Below are 21,527 nucleotides of genomic sequence, written 5' to 3' on the forward strand. Positions count from 1 at the left end.
CGTGTCACATTTTCACAAGCTCATTGTTCAACACCAGCTGCGTTTGTCAATCTCAAATTTCTGGCGAATACTCTTTAGCATCTTAGGTATCCTACAAATTCGAAGGTAGTTTACGTCCGAGACTATGAAATCTATTCGTCGTATTTTCACCTGAGAAGATTCTACATACCTTTCGTCGTGTCGTAATATCATTTCGCTGGAGATTTCTAGCTTCTATCTTGCCGACGATGAAATTTTTAGAAATTTGAAGAGATATTAGCTCACGAAATATGTTCTACCCATAAATACTATAAAATACAGTGACTAATCTTCGATTATATTATGCCCCTTGAAAGTTCTTTCCTGCTGATAGTTTAGTTCTAATTTTTTAAGATTACGTTCCCATTAACAATTAAAATAGCAGAATTTTTAAAAGACAGCCTCTAAAGTAATTCGGCTATTTGACTGAAGAATATTTCTATAGGCTCTTCATTCGGAAAGCTCATACTCATAAATACTATAAAATACAGTGGCTAATCTTCGATTATATTATTCCCCTTGAAAGTTCTTTCCTGCTGATAGTTTAGTTCTGATTTTTTAAGACTACGTTCCCATTAACAATTAAAATGGCAGAAATTTTAAAAGACAGCCTCTAAAGTAATTCGGCTATTTGACTGAAGAATATTTCTATAGGCTCTTCATTCGGAAAGCTCAATTACTTCTTTGAAAATTTGTTCTTATAAAATCCTCCATACAACGCTTCTACTGATCGATGCTTTAATTTTAACACCTCGATATGTTACGGAAGCTGCTATACCAGGAAAAATGACGCTATTGGCTATTATCGAGCTATTAATCAATGTTTCAAGTTTGAAACAAAGTTAAGCTCTCGTTAGCTTTTAAAGAGAGAAAGTCTCGAATCGCAGCGTGTACGTACGTACGACCGTGAGTTATGAGTTCAATATCGAATTTCAATTTTTGGTAGAAAAGTGAATTGTGCCTTGATAGAACCACAGGACATCCACAGGGTTGAGTGTACACTTGCCACAACACTTAAACCGTAGCTATCTGTTGCGTAAAATTTGTCACTAGCTGCGATATCTAATAGAATATTTAAGCAGCCAATAAATCTGGAAACTGATATCCTCGGTAATAGTGGGAATTTATCACAGCGGGAAGAAGTTCCGCCACGTACAATGGACGGACGTGTGGTATCACCGATGAAATATCACGCATTTCTCATGTTTTCGACATAATTTGTCGCTTGGTGTGAAATTGATATATGTAATGGTTAAAAGCCGACGTAATAAGAAAATAAATAGTTGAATAATTTTCCAATTTTTCTACTGAAAACGAAGAAGCGATATTTGTTGAAAATAAAACAATTTGATTATCGTAGAAAGAAACGAATGAAATTTCTAGAAAAAAGAATTCGTGTTTAATAGAAGTGAAAAAACAAAAACCAATAGTTTCATTCGTCTTCTTTGATTTAACAAAAGAATATTCTTCAAAAGGTGTTATAAATATTCAGTTCATTGAAATTGACCATAATACAGATGTAAATTCGCGTGGAATAAAGATTTATGTTACGAAGTTTGCTCTTTAAAGGAAAAGATTTAGATTTATAAAGAGTGTTTTATGAGAATATAAAGTAGCCTAAGTACTACAAAGTTCGATTAAATTAATTTCTAACGGCGAAAGCTTGAAATTTACTACTACAGGAATCCATTAGGAATAATCGAATATTGTATGCGTTGTAAAATTATCCTCAAGCTCGTTAAAGCGAATCTCTTGGCAAACTCTGTAAGCTCAACCCCATTACCACCTAGTGTTTCTCGCATCGTTTAAATGAAGTCATCTTCAGCTAGATAACCTGATCGCTATCGGATACAAGCTTGTAAATGTCCACGAAATCGAAATAATAATAGTTGATCAATTTATTAAACGACAGCTAGGAAAATATGACTCGGAAGATTACTGCCAGTGGAAATTAAACATAGGAGATATATTATTATAAATGAAAAAGATATAGGTGAATTATTTTACCCACTGGTATGCAAATCTTTTGATGTTTATGTTATGGAAAATGTTAAACGATAGCCACTGGTGAATTCAGAAATTTTATAAATTTGTATGCCAAAGCTCGATTCTTTGGATTCAATTGTATATAACATAGGGTTTCTCTAAATTTTAGAAGCCGCGATATCTCAAATCTCCTAGCAGATAACTGTGCATGACAATGGAATATGAAACCTACAAAAATATCAAAGAAATAATCGAAAAATAATTTAACTAAATCTAAAAAATCACTCTGTACGTACACATTCGACGATTTGCAAATAAAAATTATTTTAAAATTAATAGGATATCCAAAAAAAAAACTATATTGTTTAATAATCGATATAGGAACAATTTGGAGACACAGTTCCCTACGTTTATAAAATTTCTCATTCACGTACATTGCAACAATATAACGCGCAACCGACGCAAAGTATTACTAAAAAAGCAGAGACGGAAGGAATCAAAGAAAAACTGACAAAAATTCTCGTTTTCCTCTAAGAGGCTACTCTGTATCCTCGCAACTACGTTTTTCACTTCCATTTTAGCAAATAGCCGCTCTTGAAACTTCTCTCCGGGCTATGAATTGCGACAGTTCCACATGCTTTCTTCTGTTCTCGAGTGTAGAAGCAAAGAAAGAAAGCTAAAAGAAAGAAGAAGAAATTGAAGAAGAAGAAAGAAAGCTATGTCGTGGTCGCGAGAGTGTGGAAGGGTTGGAAATTTTCTAGGTGAGAGAGCGCGTCGTCAGAGGCAAAAGGGGGTTGGCTGCCTCCGGTGGTGGCGTGACGGGCACACGTCGATGACTATCATTCCTCACGCAACGTTGTAAATGCTGGCTGTACTTTTTGCCATTACTGTTATTATGCGACTTTTCACACAGTCAGTCGCCCCAGCAACTGGCCGTGTGCACCAGTTTCGCGTTGATCGGGGCTAAACCGACGGGGAAATCGATTTTTATGGAAGCCTGGTGCCTTTTGCACGATAATTTACCAACTAGTAACATTAGTAAACTGACAAGTTGCAAGTACTTCTTTATAATTTCTCCTTCATAATTTCAGATATCTCGAGATCTTCTAAATTAATTTATGAAACGTTGCATACTTTATCGTCAAACTTGTTACCGTTATGTCAGGATATTTTTTAATCCTAGCAGCTTGTAACTTGTGATTCTGTCAATTCTGCAGAAAGTCATTCGCTTGTCGACCGCAACGTCATGCGCTCATAAAAAGCCAAAAAAACGTTGCAGTTCGATCAATTTAACGAGCCAAGGGATTAACGAGAGATCTTTATTTATACCCTCGGATAATTAACGTTCATAGTAGGCACGCGGGCAATAACCAAGGGAGGATTAGATTTTTCAATCTGTTTTCATGCGCTGGAGAGGTCACGCGAATTTGGTATTTGTGATTTGCGGTACGCGATGGCTTGATCGAAGAGACGTTGCAGTTGTCTGTAGTCTAAATATCCGCAGTCTAATTGTAGCCACTTCGATCATACTCTTGCAAATTTAATCAAATTCCATCCATCTGAACAAAGGAATAAAAAACAAGAGAATGATCGAAAAAGAATAAAAAAAAAAAACACGATATACGAAGAGTGATAAAATAAAGAAAAAGTAATTTTTAAACACGCAATGTTTCCTCAAGGGATGTTTCATTTTTATATCTCAATATGATTCAAAACAGATAGTGCCGTAATAGGTGCGAACGTTTAGATACTAAGTGCTCGATGATCTTTTGTTCTTGGAATTTCCTTCTCCCTGGAGAGACGTAAATTATGCTTTTATCGGCAAGTATTTCAAAGGGAAACGAGGACGCATAGGATTCGCTGGCCGCTCATCGTTGCCTCTTGGGGAATTGTACTTGTTCTCGATTCTTGCGTTATAAAAAATCTAAATTATGTCCATAAAAAAAGCATCTATTTTATTCTCTCATTCACTCATTTCAGCAGCTATAAACGAGGGGAAAAGTCCAAATGTTTACTATGAAAAGATATTTATTTTATTCGTTCGTTTAAACAGCTATAAACATTGCGATATAAACTGTTAGAAGCTAAAGAAAATCCATAATATTTCTGTAAAAGATTGCGATTCTATTTCTTATTCGTTTATTTCAAAGGGTATAAATGATGAAGTATAGACGGTTACGACTCAAAAGGGATAAGAGCAGAAAGAAAAAAAAAAGAAAAGAATCGAACGTGTTGGTTAACAAAAGGATTGACCGTATATTAAATAGAATAAAAGGCAGCAACATTCGAAAATTATATTTCAGCTCTCGATCCTCTGACATCTTTATATATGACATAACTATAAATGGCAAAGATGGTAACACACATGATAACATACGTAATGACAGTTCGAGCATCGAACAATCGTCAAAGTAGAATCGGCGACATGAAGTCTTAAAATGGTAAACGTAGTTGCGTGTATAAGACCAATAAAAGTACGTGTTCGAGCTTCAGATACCGATCGGTACGTATTACCCGTGTGAAATAATCTATGCATAAGCATTTTTATATTTTAGAAGTCTTGAATAATATCGTTCTCGATCCGATGTTCGATTGGTACCCACTTAAGTATATAGCGTTTCAGGAAAGTATTTGAGCGTTTATCATTTAAAAAATGTTCATGTCACTTTGGGATTTCATTACCACTGTAACGAGATACGAATGTCATGAGGTGAAGTAGACAATTTTTAATGTATTCGGTAAAAAATTAGCACGCGATATGAATAAATAAAAATCCATCTTAGGTATATTATACTAAGCGTATATAATACGGTGCCATAAAACATGAAATTTATTAATATGATGGTAATCTTTGCGCATTATTTACTATTTGAACTTAATATCTTCTAATCTCTGTATATGTTTCCCGCTCTGTTTAGAACAACGTCAATAAGCTGTTCATAGCAGCGTCAATGAAATTTCAAAATATTTCGTATAACGCGCATATATTATGAATATTATGAATAATATTATAATTTATTCATAAAATGTATCTACGAATGCTCGAATATTTCCGCGAGCCTGTGTGTATTCTCACCCCGTGGATGACCCGATTTCGCAATAATATTTTACGGTTCTGGAAACGGTGCCTGCGTTGAATTATCGAGCAATTCTTTTTCGAAATGATAGATAACCCGTTTTGACGTCCCCAATTCGAACGAACAAGCTGGAATTATTCACTGACATAACTTTTGCGATGCGATCGTTCAAATTATTCGAAAGACGTAAAAGGTGACTGCTGCGAGTTGCAAGCGTTGATACGAGGCGCGAGCTTCTTCCTTTCACGGCTCTTCGTTGTTGATTTGAAAGGAGCGACGAGATAAAAGGTAAAGATGATAAAAACACGGGAAACCGGCCGAAGTTTCCTTCCGAATGGTTTTCACCGCGAGAAATGTTTTCTGCGAACCGTGTTATCTCTTGGATGGCGATGTCGCGTCGTGTTTCTTCCCGTTTATAATTTCTCATTCTACCCGCGAATCTAACGAACCTTCTTCTTCTTTTTGCGCAAAGACTGAAAAATGTGTTAAGATATTTTTACACGCGTAATTTAAGATTTTTATTCATTTTCGTACAGATCCTAATTTCGCGTAGGTATATAAATTTCATTATGTATCTATTTCTTTTAATTTCCTTAATCTTTTTTCTAAATATGAAATATGTAAGAAATTATATCTTTCATGATTTTTTTAGCGAAGTGAATCTAGTGAAACACGTTTTAAGAATTTTTGTTATTTTTGTATCTTCATTGTAGCATCTAAAGCTTGATCATGAATGCAATATTGATCATTTAGCGCAAGACTTTTATTAAACTGTGATATTAATTTCACCAAAAATTCAATTCCATCAAAAGTTGAATAAGCAAAAATAATTACATTCTTGAATCTACTAATTTTCTTTATCTCTTTTCTAATGTAACTTTATTTTTAAATATTCCAAGAAGTTCGTAAAGAATTGTATTGAAGAGAATGAAATACAATAGTAATGGAACGACAGTGAAAAATAAAATAGCTATGTCTCTCGTGCTTTTTACTCCTTCCTATCGCATTGAATGCAGTTAGACCTTTACCCTTACCGCTTATATCCTTGCATGATTATTAAAGCCGTTTAAAGGAGCGAAAGAAATTTAACCCTGACTAAAAATAACGCTATGCCTATATGTATTAAAGAAAAAACGAGAATTCCAAGTATAAAAAATTATATTCAAACCTTCCACTTAAACAGTCAAGGTACAAACAACCAACCAATAATTTTCTACCGAAGGTTGTCATCTGCTACATTCTAATTATACATTTCCAAACTTGACACAGATAAATTTTAAGATTATTTACTGTTAAGATTACGCTTTCCTAAAATAACGACCACAAAATATTAATAATTTCCTAGCAATGAATTTTCTAAAAAGACGTTGAGAAATCAATTGAGATCAGCAAGTGCTTCATTAAAAAATAATAGTATGTGCGAGTATACTTTATAGCCACTTGTTACCAGATTGCTGTTATACTAAGTACCCATACTATTACGATGTAACACATCCAAATGAATTATATATTAACATAATGTTCCAATATTCAAATATTCAAACACCTACATATCTTTCTCCATATTAAAACAGGCTATTTCTTTCTGTCCTGCATATACCACGCGCATAAGCTATAAAATATATATTTTTTTGTTGAATTTGGAAGAAAATATCGAACTTAAAAATGTAATACGCACTCTTATTATTCGCCACAGATCTATTAACAAGTGCACATAATTTTTATCTTATAAGAATTTGATTCGAAATCATAACATCCATTGAATCTTTTAAACAATTACACCATAGAAAATTAACAAAAAAAAAGACGTTGTAAATCCAATTAGAATCAACGAGACTTCATTGTTCAAACAATCACCTGACTAACAACCCTGTTGGGCCGCCCCTGGCGAAAGGTGGTTGCCAGTTTCAGACTGCAGCAAGCATGGGACGACTCGCACGTGAGAGCGTTGGCAGTGTGCCACTGCAAAGTGACCCACTTTCAACGCGTAGATTGACCCAAGAGTCGCCATTTTTACTGACTGAGAGTCACCAAGCAGTTCTTGCAGCGCGGTCGCTGCTTTTCCCCTCTCGCTTGCTCTCTCTCTCCCTTTCTCTCATTTTTTCAGGTCGTAGCAAGCAGGACAGATCGTTAACTGACCACGCAATTATACGCGAACAGCTAGTTCCTTTGAAGTTTGAACCTTAGAGTTTCACATAGTTGTTTCAAAGCGGAAATTGCAAGTCGCGGCTACGTCGAGTTCCTTCTCGATGGAGAATCATTTCGTCAAAGTGTACTTCCACGCTTGTTTTCTTTTTATCTAGCGTTGACAGGTCATGGCGATTGTTCGACCCGATATTTTACGATTCGAGTACGAGACGTGAATAAAATATCAGAGAAATTTAAGTAAAAATTGTCCGTGATAGTTGAAGATCGCAGAGGAAAGATACTTTGAGTCATGCTTCTTCATAGACCTCCGTACTTTCGATTGCATTAGTTTGCAAGTTATTAGAATTTGAAATTTGCTAAATTATTTGCTATTATTATTTACGCTATAATCGTGTTTGGTATATGGTATATGGTATGTAATTAAACTTTGATTAGCAGTGAATGTTTAATATAAATGTTACGAGTTGCAAATCGAAGGATATTCGATTGAAGGTTTAACGATCGATGAAAGTTTCCTCCGTGAAAGGTGTAATTTGTATGCTATTGTTAAAAGTTCAGAAATTTCGAAGGTTGGAAGTTTCCCAATCATGAAAGTAATAATTTCTGTTAACTTTTGCTTGGATAAAAGACAATTGTTTACAGAATTCGAATTTCATATTTCGTCCTAGTTAAAAAGAGGAATTCTATATGATCGTTAAATAGCCTTGTGGAATATTAGAGTACTCGTTTTAATTACAATCTACGAATTAAAATTTAATTCTTTTTATTGAGGTATTTCAAAATCTTACCAAAGGCTCAGTGTATCTCCATTTCACTTTATTAATTGAAGATTAAGGGATTGAGGGAGCAAAAGTTTTGATTTTTATTCTTTTAATTGAGAAAATTGAAGATGGAAAAATGAAAAAGGAAAGGATCAGAAAGTAATTAACCAAAAAATATCTACGAAACGCTAAAGAAATGGAAGAGTATTAATAAATTTTTTATTCTCTTTGGTTAGAGGTTAGGATATGAGATTGCATTGCGGAATAATACAGAGCTTAATGACAAAGTGTCAAAAGACGATAGTCAGGAATAAAAGAACGAGGAAAACTTTGTGGTTGATCATCATCTTAAGCTTTAAACAGAATTTTAAATAGACTAGGCGAGCGAAATACCGGTCTGCCCTAAACCTGCCCCATTCTACTTCGCTCAGTGGAATGAATGAAAAGTACAGAGTCTCAGAGCCAAGGAAATCTCGAATAGTTACGGGTCACGTCTTCCTGTATTGATAACGAAGACGGTCGGCTACACAAAAAGTCGACATAACCCGAAGAATTATGCGGAAAATTTCCTGCTTTTATTTCCAAAGTGTCGGAATTCTATTCTAGACGTAATCCTTGTTGGAGCAAGTATTAGCTTAACGAACGTGAGGTTTATTGGAAGTTCAATACAAAAACGAATTGACATTAATTTCAATAGTTACTTTTAATTTTCCAATTCAACGTAATTTGTATTTTTCATTTTAATGCATTTTTCATGTATTAAATGCATACCACAGACGAAATAAGGTTCCATACGCAGTTAATGTGCATATATGCAAATATATTTATCGGTCTATGCTCGTAATAAACACACTATAAATATCATAAAATGTACCCTGAGTACCGTCATAATACTTTATTCGTAAAATATTATTCTACGTTCAAATGTAATGGTCGCCTTCGAACTACAATCTCTTTCAACAACTGTACGCTATTATCAACGCCTTCTTCACTTTTATTGGCACTTTTACGAATCGAGGTTAGGTCACCCTCGGTATTTTCTTTTATTTCCCCAATCGCTTGGAAACGACATGCCTTCAACTGCTTTTAACTATATTTAATTTCGAAAATCAGTATGATGAAAAAAGAACGTGGTTCTATTTTTCACAAATAAAGATACCCCTCTCAAGAGAAATATGTAAATGTCTCTTAAATGTAAAATCAATAGTAATTAGTCGTAAAAGATGGCGTGACAATATGTTTTAAAACGTTTTTGTCTAAATATTTTGTTATCGAATTTCATAAGTCGTTAAATTGCTCTCTAACTCTGTTAATATTACCTTAAAACTTCATAATTTTACCAATATGATGTTATAATCTCTACCTTACTATCTTGTAACCTTATTTCTTCTAACCTTAAATTTTTCTATTATACTTATTTACAATTTTGTTACTTCTATATTTATTTTATGATTTTAAGACCTACTTTTACTCATATAACATTGTAACCTTTAACTTATTACCGTATAATAATTAGTTTATTGTAATAATTTTTTTAATTATGTTCCCATCAATATAAATTTGTACGAAGATCCAAAGTCTTAACCTCAATACTTCCCCCTCGACATAGATACCAATATACAGATCATCGCAAACATTTCGATTTAACAAACTTGTAGACTTCATTGGATAAACGTTGCTGACTGCTGCAAATGTATCTATGAACCTATATATTTCTCCGTTTATATGCCAACTACTCTGGCAACCAGTATTCATTCCAGTTACAGTCATTTATTGCCAGATGAAAATATATTGCGCATAGTCGACGATTCTATGTGATCTCGATAATGAAGACAGATTTAAATAGCAAAACTACAATGTGGACAACGAACATTACTAACGCTAACGAGTATTAACCTTTTTGGTTTGCTACGTAATGTCACTTGATATTGCAGCCATAATATTTATTTAAAAAGAGTGAAATCTAATAATAATTATGTAAAAACTTGCATAAAAGGTGACAAATTACTTACCTATAACGAAGTGCACAGAACGCATAAACAGGAGGATGTAAACAGTCAAGAGATAACAATTAGCTGTATGTTGTATGTATGTTTTTTGCGATTGTCAAATTCAATCGGTCATGGGGATGCGTTCGGCAGTTATCGACTCTAGCCGATCCTTGTACCCAAGAGGTTAATTACGAGACATAGTGGCATAGTATCACAGCAAGGGGGTTATCGTTTACCATTGAGGCCGGCGCCGTCGCGGCGTCCCGATGATATCACGAAAGCACTTTGCACGCACCTTTCTCGTTGTTTGAGATATCTACGGGACACTGATAGTGTCGTGATCGCAACGTTCGCTCGTTTCGTATGCAAGCTTTACGTGTTCCTGTTTCTACATGATCCCACAGATCTATTTGTACACGTACTCGCACTGTTTCCTATCTTTCACTCTATCGCGCGAATACACTTTAAAAAAAGACGCTCCCTGATCGATTGTTTCATACGAGTCTTTGTTAATCAGTTCAGAAAAATCGATTATGTTACCTCGAACGATCGTGGCGCGGGAAATAACTCGTTTGAACAGAAATGGAAGCAGACGTGAATAGTAGACTAGTAAAATAGAAGATAAACAATTCTTTATTGCAACAGTGAATCGTTAGTCTTTATTTCATTTTGTGAATAGTTTATATTATTTGTACCTAGATAGTTAATCTTGGAGAAATGGAGAGAAATGGAAATAGAGGAAAAAGAGGTTAGTAAAAATTTTAGCAATTTTATTATGGAAACGCAAGTTAAAAGGAAGAAAGAAATTTTTGTTAGTATCATGAAATCTAAGATTAATTAAGATTAATTTGAACAAAATTTGAAAGTTTATATATTATAAATACAGAGGAAAAAAAGTTAAAATGATAGGTGGAAATGTAAGAAAAATAACTTAAATCTATAAAAAAGAGAAATCTTGACATTACTAGGAGATTTAGCAAAATTTGATTTAGTTGAAAATTTACTAATTTCTTATAGAAATATAATTTAAATTCAGAAAGAAAAGGAGCTTTGTTAATATAACCTCAAAAATGAATGAAAGAAAACTCTGAGTTGAAACAAATTTCTCAATGAGTTTAAACGATATGTATTCTTTAGAGTAGTAAGGATGTTCTTTCTAAACGCACATATTATAAATTTAGACAATTTTTCTTCGTGCTTATTAGATTTTCTGTCAGGTACGCTTACACGCTTTTGCGTCTTTCTATGTAGCAACCTTCTAAAGAAAGGGAACTCTATTGTTCCGTATCCTAAATCCCAAATGAAATCCTCTTTTCACGAGTTGATGTGTTCATGTGTTCTGGTCATATGATATAAAAATCGTCTTTGAGTTTGCTCTTTCTCGATAAAAGAAACGTAACTGGGAAAAATATTCATGCATTTATTTATATCGCAAAAGCTATCCTTCTCTTGAAATATCTCTCTGAAGAAATTTTTGAATTGAAGATTTGCCAAACTCGTCGAATCCCCGAAATCTTTCGCTACAAAAATATTATATGTATATAACACTACGATAGAAGCAGCAAATATATACGAAATGCACTCGAAATATTTATAACTTAATGGAATAAACATCAAATATTTATAGGAATAATTTGGGTTACAAAATTTCACTGGAATGTGGAATGGAATCTTTGAAAAAGCGTTCAAATAGGTAATAAGTTATGCGAATGACATTATGATGGTCTTTCTATGTTAGTTATTTGAGATATCCTTGAGATTATATATATCAAACATAATTCCACAGTTAATTCCTTTTATACTTATCGAATATTAAGAAATATGATTTATAAATACATAGAAGAATGATTATAAAATAATCGTTTATTTATTTCTACTATTTTCTACAATGACTGCATTTAGAATTAACGTTGAGAATTAAAAAAATGAACTCTACTTTTTTATTCACTTCCTTAATAAGAAATGCACTTTGCCCTCCTTTTTTCTTTTCATCCTTTCCTTTCTATCATTACAAAACCAAAGCGTAATTCGTCTAGTCAAAGCATATTCGTAGTATAAAAACTGTGCGATAATACACATCTGTGACACGACATACAACTATTAGACTCTACCATATTTTAAGGAAGATGAAACCAAGCGAACCATCCATCTAAGTATTTCGCAAACAAACTTCAGAACACGAAATTGAACTCGCAAGACGCCCGCATATTTCCCTGACGATCTTAATTTTCTCCTCGGCGAATAAACTCATAAACTCCTCTCATCAAACTAATTTGCTGGTTCCGAAGAAACGAGCGAGCAGTCCTGTTACTTTTACGATTCATTTAAACGTCGGGATGGCAAAACCGAAGTTGCATCTTTCTAAATCGTCACCATGATATATTCCAAGCTGCTCAACCAGGCGAGTTGAATACGATCGTATTCGAGAGAAGTGTCATTATGCGAGTACAATGCAGTAATCAAGCGTGGTCTCTTTGCCTTGGAAAAAAGGATAGTTTCCTTAACTTTGCCCACGGGCGTCACCGCCTTCGCGGCGTCAGGCGGCAGGCCTCGAATTCTTTAACGTCTCGACACGACGCTCTGTTGAACCTGGAAGAGCACACTTGGAAAAAGAGTTAATTGCACGGGCAGGAAACCGAGTAAGTCAATCGCCGCGTTTTCCACATTTTTCTACGTTTTTCGAATCTCAATTGAATGAATTTTAAAACACGAGAAAAGATTGTTAATGGAACGGAATATTTTATTTTGAAATATTGGTAGAAGTAACGTGATAGCTTTGATATGGGAAGCGAACATTACAATTTCGTATTAGTTAATAATGTATATTTAGCCAGTTAATTAAATTTAATTGCTTTGCGTCGAGAGTGAAATACATTTGGATTGCATATTTGATTCGTTATTGACATAATTGTACGTACACATATCGTCCGTTTTATGGTTGTTATATCGTAGTTTTTGATTTTGTTAATTTTTAATACCAATAATTACAGAATTTTTATTTTATCTATCGAAAATAGTACATAAAGTACGAACATTGTTCAAAATACACGAATGAACCGCTTATACGTATTTGTTCGCAATTAATACATTGTCACGCAGGTAGTTTCGGCGGAATTAACTTCACAGCCGTCTGCAAATATTAACGAATGGAATCGTAAAATGTAAATATACATGGCACCTGCGGCACAATCACGAAAACCAGAGCGAAACGCTTCGTCATGCGAATGGCCGATAGGGGGTTGGAAACACTACGGATGATATATTTGCTTAGAACGTAGGGGCTGAATTACGGTTCGGTTGTGGGATCTGTATCCGTCGTTGGGTTTGAAAACGATTTATCCGTGGAAATTCAATATCTGATTGCATCGTCTTGGTTAAATTATTCATACGTAGGAATTTCTGTTTGAGCATAGCTTCATATTCTTTCAACTTCGACTTTTAAATTCCCTGCCTTATGAATTTCGATCATTCGACTACGAAAGTCCATGCATTTCATAAATCACGTATTTTATCAATTTTTCATTAATAAATTTAAAAATGTTCTCCAGTACATTTTGAAATATGTACATGCTCGTATATTATAATCATTGTACGATAAATTGTACTTTATGGCAGAATAAAACGAAGTTTTCGGTACAGTTGAGAATAAATGGGCTACGTTGAATGCATATTTCAACACATTTCTGCTTGTTAAATTTTATGTATCATTAAAACATTCAACAAATTCCCGATAAGAAATGTCAATGGATCGGAATTAATAGAATAAATGAAAAATCCCGAAAGGTGCAAATTAATTTTTATTAGAAAATAAATTCAGGAAGCAATTAGTTAATTAGAAATCTGGGCGTTTTTAACATTAATCAATCATGTATTTATTTTCTTTTTTTGTAGATTTAACCGGCAGAGGGACGAAAAAATTCGGCGATCATTGCATGGAGGATCTCGAATGTGGTTTTGCCGGCTCTTACTGCGAACCAAAGAAGAACAAATGCACGTGCAGAGAAGAATTCGAGGCAACGAATCATATCGACAAATGTGGACACCGTAAGTTAGTATATTTTCAAGCGTGCCGGCATCCAGACATTTTGTAAGTGTCTATCTTCATTCAACAATAATGCAACAATTAAAATTATTGTAATTCTAAATTGAAATTATTGGATCGTATGTGATATATTATGTACAACGATTTAGAGTTGCTTTCTTCATTTTAGGATGTTTCATTTTAGATCTGCTACGTTCTTTTAGCCATCTACGGCACAATCGTATTTTCCTAATGTCAAGAAAACATCCAGTAAAAATATAACAAATTTCTTATTGATATACGTGATTTCTCGTTTCAATTTCATATTATATCTTTAATATTATATTGTAATATAATTGAACTTCTTCTTAAAATATTACAAATCCTTCGTGTTTGTTAAAATAAGAGCAACATGGAAATATAAGAATTCAAGGAACCCAGCAGGGTAAATGCACATATATATATCTCATCTTTTATCAGTAGTATTTATCATATAAAGTACAAAGCACACATACCATAAATTCAAAATAAACATCCTAGAATAAAGTAATCTAGCTTGAATCCCCAGTAGAGGATTAAAAACAACAACAATGGTAAGAATATCGATGATGAAAATGGCTTGCGAGACGTATAAACAGGAAAAGAAATTGTTCTAGTCGAGTCACGTTTCAGAGAGCGGGCCTTTCCCTTTTAGTAATGCCAAGTTTTGCGATTGAAATGATATGAATGTCTTGGGGTGGTTGCTTATGGCTTTCTCTCGTGGAATCCAAACAAGGCACCGCGCATTTATTGGTCTGGGGTGTTAGAAGCATGACGAGAAATTGAAAGCAGCAATAGTGAATTCAGTGGCCCAGATTACGCTGCTTTAGCTGGTCGTTTTTAATTGAATTCCTTCACAAACGTTATGCTGACAACTATCGTTTTAATTGTAGCTCATATATGTTGAAATAAAATATTAACGAGATATCGTAATTATGTGTGAATATTGACGTACGAATTTTAATTAATTGGTAGATATTAATGAATGAATTCTAAATTGCAATGCACTATTAACTCTGTGGAGACTGTGGTTTTAAAAATTTCATCAATTCCATTCATATGTGAAATCTGAAACATACGAAAACTTTAGATAAAATTTACAATTATTGAACAAAATATAATTTCCCAAATTTAAAAGCAGGTCGAATTTATGTTATATTATATAACAATTAAAAAATATTTATTAAAAATTTTCACATGTACTTCTCAAATCAATCACGACCTCCGCAGGATTATAGAATCTCTATTATCGAAAATATTATCAGATTACTCCAATCAATTTCACCAATTGGTTTTCTCCCAACGAATGCCCGTGACACTTAGAAGATTAATTTATTATCAGTCTTAACCCTTAACTGAAGTTCGACTGGAACAAAACAGGAGTTCGCCAGTGGCCCGAAAAAAGAGACGTTCGAGAACAGATTTTGTTCAGGATTAAAGCACGATAGCTGTTAAGCCATTCTCCTAATTGCAAGTCTGTGGCCAATATATTGAGGACAATGCGGTGTATGATCAGTCGATCAAACTCGCCACATTAACCCCTGGATGTACACTATCGTCCACAAATACGCAAAGGCAAATAATTCCTTCTTACATCCATGTGCGTTGGCTATTGATTTCTGAACGCGTTTCAATCTAATCGAACTTGAGTATTCAAATTGGATAATGGTAGTTTTATCAAATGAAACCGAAGTGACCTGCACGATGATGGACAGCGGCTTAGAAATAACAGTAGGGCATCAGGTCATCGCACGATTGACTGACACATTGATAGTGTCTTACAGATAATAGTTGTCTATTAGTTACGTAGATACGATAGTCGAGGTCGAAATACATAATATAGAAAGTTTATAGTGTATCTCTGAGCTAGAGTCGAAGAAGGCAACGTCCATAAAATGGATCAACTTTATTCTCGTTAATTTACAAGCTTTTATATCGTTCAGTTTGTATCTATAGACGGAAGGAATGGAAGGAAACTAGGATAAAGCGATTTGGTTTCAAGTTTCAAGGGGGTGGATTGACGTCTGACTGAGAATTTAATGCTACGTTCGAATCAAACGCAAGGCAGTCGAAGAACGATTATTTTAACAAACTTTCTTCTCCTATTGTAAAATTGGAATAATGATAAAAAAAAAGCGGCGTTCTTTGTAATATTCGTGGAAATATATAATCTGGAAAGTTATACATATTTTCTTTCCATATACAGTCACGAAATTATTTGAACATCTATGTCTATGTGTATTGTATGTGTTATATAAAACATTGAAAAATCTTATTAACACTGTAATGAGACGCGACTACTATTATGCTGGTAAAATATGAAACAAATCTAAAAAAATATATATAAAAATTACAAGATACCTACTCAATTCTTCAAACGTTAGCGCTTCCTAAATTCTTTACTAGACTGTAGTAATGAATTAATATAATTTTATTAACTAATTAATATATAATATAATAATTAATTTTATTAGCTAATTATGATCATTTCATCCTAATAAATAGCAATTAATATTCTTCTAATAAATGAACGATATATATAATAAGCTGAAATTGAAAAAGTACCATTTCGCAGAAAAACGTTATGTGCTTTAGGAGTAATATTTTGTAAAATGTTCGTACTTGCTTCGTCTCCTCGACGAGGGACGAGAAATGAGCCTGTCGTTAATGGTTTCTGTTTTCAGCGGTGAACGTGAACGAGTCTTGCTTCTTCCACGAGCAATGCGAAGCGAGAGTGATACAAACGGAGTGCAGAGACGGACGTTGCATTTGCATCTTCGAGAAGATCCCGGTTACCCAATCTGATGGCTCGATTGTGTGCGTCGGTAAGAGCAGAAACACAGGGAGAAACAACAAGGAGGAGGGACGCGAGTTTCCGCGTACTTTTTAATGAGATTCCACACGCGCCCGCTTGCGATGACAACCATTCGTCCCGAGTTAATGGAATACCGACCTAAAATCCTGCAAAGTTCATTAATTCGTCAGCTGGTCTCGCGCGAACAATTAACAGAGCGTGAATAGCGCGAAAAATGGCAAAGTCGTAGCTTCCGTACCTTTAACATTTTTATTTTCCCTCTTGACGCGTTGTAAATTAAATTGGACAGGTCAGGGCTTAATTGAAAAGTAGCGCAGAAGTGAGTCGCGATCGTTGTATGCATACAAGGCCATAACATCATTCGTTGCTTAAACATAAGTAAAGACACCTGAGCTCTCTTGCACAATAATTTACTAATTAATGATATTAGTAAATTGATAAACTATAGATCGATATTCGTGACTAACGGAATTTCATTAATAATATTAGCTTGTTCACTTCTAATAGTTGTTTCTTTTAAGGAAATCATTATTTCAATTTTTAATGTGTTTCCCAACGTGCTTTTCACTGTTTTGTTCCTCTTCCTAAGTTATTCTGTCGAAATGTACATTACATAAAAGACAAAAATCATTTATCATGTGCGCTATTAGCAATGAATGTGTTAAAAGCCTCGTTCCGACCAATTCACTTTTCTTAGTAATCTGAGATTAGAAGGCGAGAACACATTTTATATTTTTTACAAAGATTTATAGTGAGATGAACATCTAAGAGAAAATAGATTGTGGTAGATTGCGGTTAACTAAATGCAGTAAAAGTTTTTATCAGTGACTGTCGAGAAAAAAGATGTACAATCGTGTAAAGAATACCTAACTTTAGTTAGTGAAAAGATATATACGTCCCGATCAATTATACCAACTTTTATATAAACCACGGAAGAAAGAGTGCAGAAATTATTCGACCTCATCGTATCTCTTTATTTTTCTCTTTCATCAAGGATGCTCAAGTCTCATTGAAATAAACGATGAATTACGTTTTTTGAAAATGAAAGATATGAAATAGAACTTAACTGCGGATGAAAAGATATGAAAAGGAGGGATTGTTAGGGAAAGGTTATTAAGCGAGTGAAATATGTTTTTTACAGCCGAGCAGAAAGAGGAACCCAATCTCCAATATATCGATCCGACGATGATCGGTGTTCTCGTTGGTATGGCCCTCATGTTCATCATCATCTGCGTCGTCCTTAGGCTTTTCAGCAAGTAAGCCATCTATTTGCATATCTTGCACAGTGACTCTCGTCTTTACCAATTCACGTAACGAAACTTTATGACCTACTTCAACCTAACAGTCATGCTTAAAAATGGAGCCTCCGTATTTAGTTAGATGTGCATATTTTAAATTAATACATACGTCTACAATTAACACATACACTATACATAGAACTGCAATTAATATACAGTAAAAATTTAATTAACCAGTTAGCTGTTGCGACCTCTTTAAAAAGTGTGTAGCTAAAATATGTGACAAAAAGTAAGCAATGACCAGTACACTTGTCAAACACAGAACATACGTGACTGTTATAATATAGAATTAAGTTATAATGAAATGACTGTTCTATTTTTTAATTTTATTACTGACAGAACTAAAAACAGCAAACTGGTTAAATTACGATGGTATTAGTTTATACTCTGTTTCAATATTTTTACAATTCGATTCTGTAGATAGGACATTATTAATCTCTAATTCTCATATTTAATTTAATATAGTCAACGATTATAAATGCTGTCAAAAATGGATTATTAAATGAAGAAATATTTTTGTATTGAAGGATCGCCATCTAAGAAAAGTAGAATAAATGTTTCCTGAAAATTTCAATATTCCAGATAACACTTGCTAGTACAGCAAATTGTAACAAATCTATCAATCTTCATTTCTGCCAGTTACATCTTGTGCCATTTCAATTTTTCAATTTCTATGTTACATCTGTTCCAGGGCTCGTTGGCGTGAGAACCGTACCATCTTCAATACACCGAACGCCCGTCTGATGAACGTGTCGTTACTGAGAGAGAACAAGCTCCTGCACGCGCAGGAGAGACGCGGTTCAAGGGCGAGCGTACGGGCACCCTCGAGGCAACCCTCGCTGGCCTCCTTACACGCCCACTCGCCGAACGCCTCGCAAGGTGCGAAACACTCTCAGCACTCACAGCACAGAGTGAGCCGTACGGGTTTTTATTCATTCACTTACTAAGCAAGCAACTTGTTATACAGTGTCCCGTTGAAACGAAGCAAGCGACTCTTTTACGCGCCAGTTTATATCGGGTGTTCGATGGAAATCGAGACGCCTCGACGTTTCTGTGGCCTGACCCCAAATTTTAAAAAAGATAAGAGATAAAGGATGACCTACACAACGGAAAACGAGTCGTCTTTACAATTTTGTTCTTCTTGCTCTACATTGTTACATTTTATTTTTAGTTTTATTTCTTCCCATTCAGTTCCACGACGATAGTTTTAGAAATTTATGGGTTATTGCAGGTTAAAAGACTCGGGTAAACGTTCTCCACGTTCGCAATTGTCGAACGATCGTGTCTCACAGTTAGACACGGTCTAGCCTGCGACTATATAGTTGGCGGTGCTTCATGCTTTCGCAGAGGTACCGCGTGTATTGCGTGAAATATTCAAGGTAAACATCTGTTCGAGAAATATACGTGTAGAACCAGTTGTTTAGCGAGCATCTCGTACGTAATTCATGAACGGACTTTCTGTTTTTAAAAAATGCAACGACCACGTCAGGTGTGTGTAGAGTATAGAAACGATCATTGTTTTCCTGTTTCAATATTCACGATTGTGTAAAGAATATTTTCACGACTTTTCCTTTCTTTCTCCTTTCTCTCTTTATTATATTTCTTCTTAATCGAATGGTACGCGTTGCACGGTCTGTTCTTTTTTTGCTTTTTTTTTTTCCAATGCGTTCAGCCAGGAATAGAAAGAACGGTAATCGTTTTCTTGGTCCCGATAGTCCTTGCAGGTTGTTATTTCGAAGTTAAATTAACTTTTGTAATTGTACGAACTAATGAGAGGGTTGGAATGTTCCTCGAGTTAATCAGCTAGCACCAAAAATAGCCATCTTCCAGTATATCGATTTCCGTAGAACATCCCATATATGTATAACATAGATACGAATATTATAAAGTAGGTGACTACCTATTCTTGCCTACTTCTACTCTTTACTTTAGAATCCTTCTACTAAGCTCAGAATCCTTCAGAAATTTTCGCATGTACAATTGCCTGCCAAGAGGGTAGATATTTGTTGGTTATTTTGAAATTCAAGGATGCATCGAGATCGATACGTTACAATTCTGGATGCATCGTTTTCAACAACCACATGGAACTCTTCCTGAAATCTTCCATCGTCTATGTGACACGATAAAAACACAAAAATCATAATCTTTCTTATATTCACTGTTTTTATATTAGCTTGTTTCAATATGCTATTCGATTTCGTGAAATCATGGGACAATTGTTAAGTGAATTGCATCAAAACTCGTAAGTGAAACTCGAAGGTGAACGATAATGAATAAAACAAAACAATAGATTTAAATAAAAACCTATTGATAACCCTTTGGCCGGTTGGTAAACGATTATTCGAAACAACCCTCAATTGATTAATCCTTAATTGCTATGTTTTTTATTCATCGGTCTCAGCCTAGTTGTATTTTTTGACGCCAAAGGATATCTCAAGAACATTGGAAATCCCTTTCGTTTGCTAAAATGAGAACAAGATTGTAATTCCGGAATCGCAATGCGATTAGAAAGATACTAAGAATTGATGTTTGATATACGTTTTTGAATCAAAATGCGTAAGGTCAAGGGGTTAAACGGTTTGAGAAATCGTCGTAGATCATTAGAAACGATATAACGAGACTGATCTTAAAAGCGCCGTGACAGAACGATGCATCTTAACTCGCTATAATTATGTTCCTCTTTTTTAATGGATTTGACTCTCTTTGCAGTCGACCATCTATAGCAGTAGTCTGTTTAATGATCCCGTCTGTGACCATTGTTCTTGATTATCATGTACCGTGGACCTATGAGGTGCTCTATTGTAAAAAACTTTTCAAATTGACGCGTCCTTCAAAGAGGGTAAGTTTCGTATTCTTACGAATTCTTTTATTACACTTTTTCTTATAATTCTTACGATGTTATCACATGTTAGCATATGTATGTATATATATATATATATACACATTATATGTGTGTGTGTGTATATTTTGTATATAGCCCTATATTATGGTTACTTACCCTCTTTCGGATACGTCAGAACTTCGAGCCTAGAAGTGTGTGAGTTGTTCTACAAACACAAATAGATATGAGTCTCCTCTATCTAGCGTTCTCGAGGATCACGACTATAGTTGCTTGCTACAGTAAAAGAACGTTGCTTGCGTATGATGATTCTGTCGTAGAGATCGCGATATCGAAGCCACGATTACGTTTATAGTCTAACTAGTTATTTTCATTATTGGCACACAATAAAGTTCGGTAAATTTGTAGATGAAATTGGGAGGGAATAAGAAAACATTCGAACCATTTTATTTCTATTTCTTCGAATAAATTTATATCGAAAATAATTACTTTAAAAATAAAAATATTATTACGTTATATTAGAAGCAATTATTT

General features: G+C 34.4%; 2 protein-coding genes across 6 annotated transcripts in view; both read left to right on the plus strand.

Moving 5' to 3' along the window:
• The window catches only part of LOC139989657 (short-chain-enoyl-CoA hydratase), an 80,096-nt gene that overhangs the window by 21,793 nt on the left and 36,776 nt on the right, over positions 1 to 21,527 (plus strand). The window lies entirely within an intron of this gene.
• Jus (EB domain-containing julius seizure protein) overlaps positions 1 to 21,527 on the plus strand; it is a 41,910-nt gene that overhangs the window by 18,891 nt on the left and 1,492 nt on the right. For 2 of the 5 annotated variants that reach the window (XM_072008146.1, XM_072008149.1), the window contains exons 3-6: positions 13,873 to 14,025; positions 16,726 to 16,866; positions 17,998 to 18,112; positions 18,846 to 19,033. In XM_072008146.1, coding sequence (XP_071864247.1) covers positions 13,873 to 14,025; positions 16,726 to 16,866; positions 17,998 to 18,112; positions 18,846 to 19,033 — 597 coding nt within the window. Of the gene's footprint in view, positions 1 to 13,872; positions 14,026 to 16,725; positions 16,867 to 17,997; positions 18,113 to 18,845; positions 19,073 to 19,121; positions 19,534 to 20,863; positions 20,994 to 21,527 lie in introns of all 5 variants that reach the window. The other 3 variants (XR_011800372.1, XR_011800371.1, XM_072008148.1) reach the window with 3 other exon arrangements.

This window comes from Bombus fervidus, chromosome 8 (assembly GCF_041682495.2).
Source record: "Bombus fervidus isolate BK054 chromosome 8, iyBomFerv1, whole genome shotgun sequence".
Taxonomy (NCBI): domain Eukaryota; kingdom Metazoa; phylum Arthropoda; class Insecta; order Hymenoptera; family Apidae; genus Bombus; species Bombus fervidus.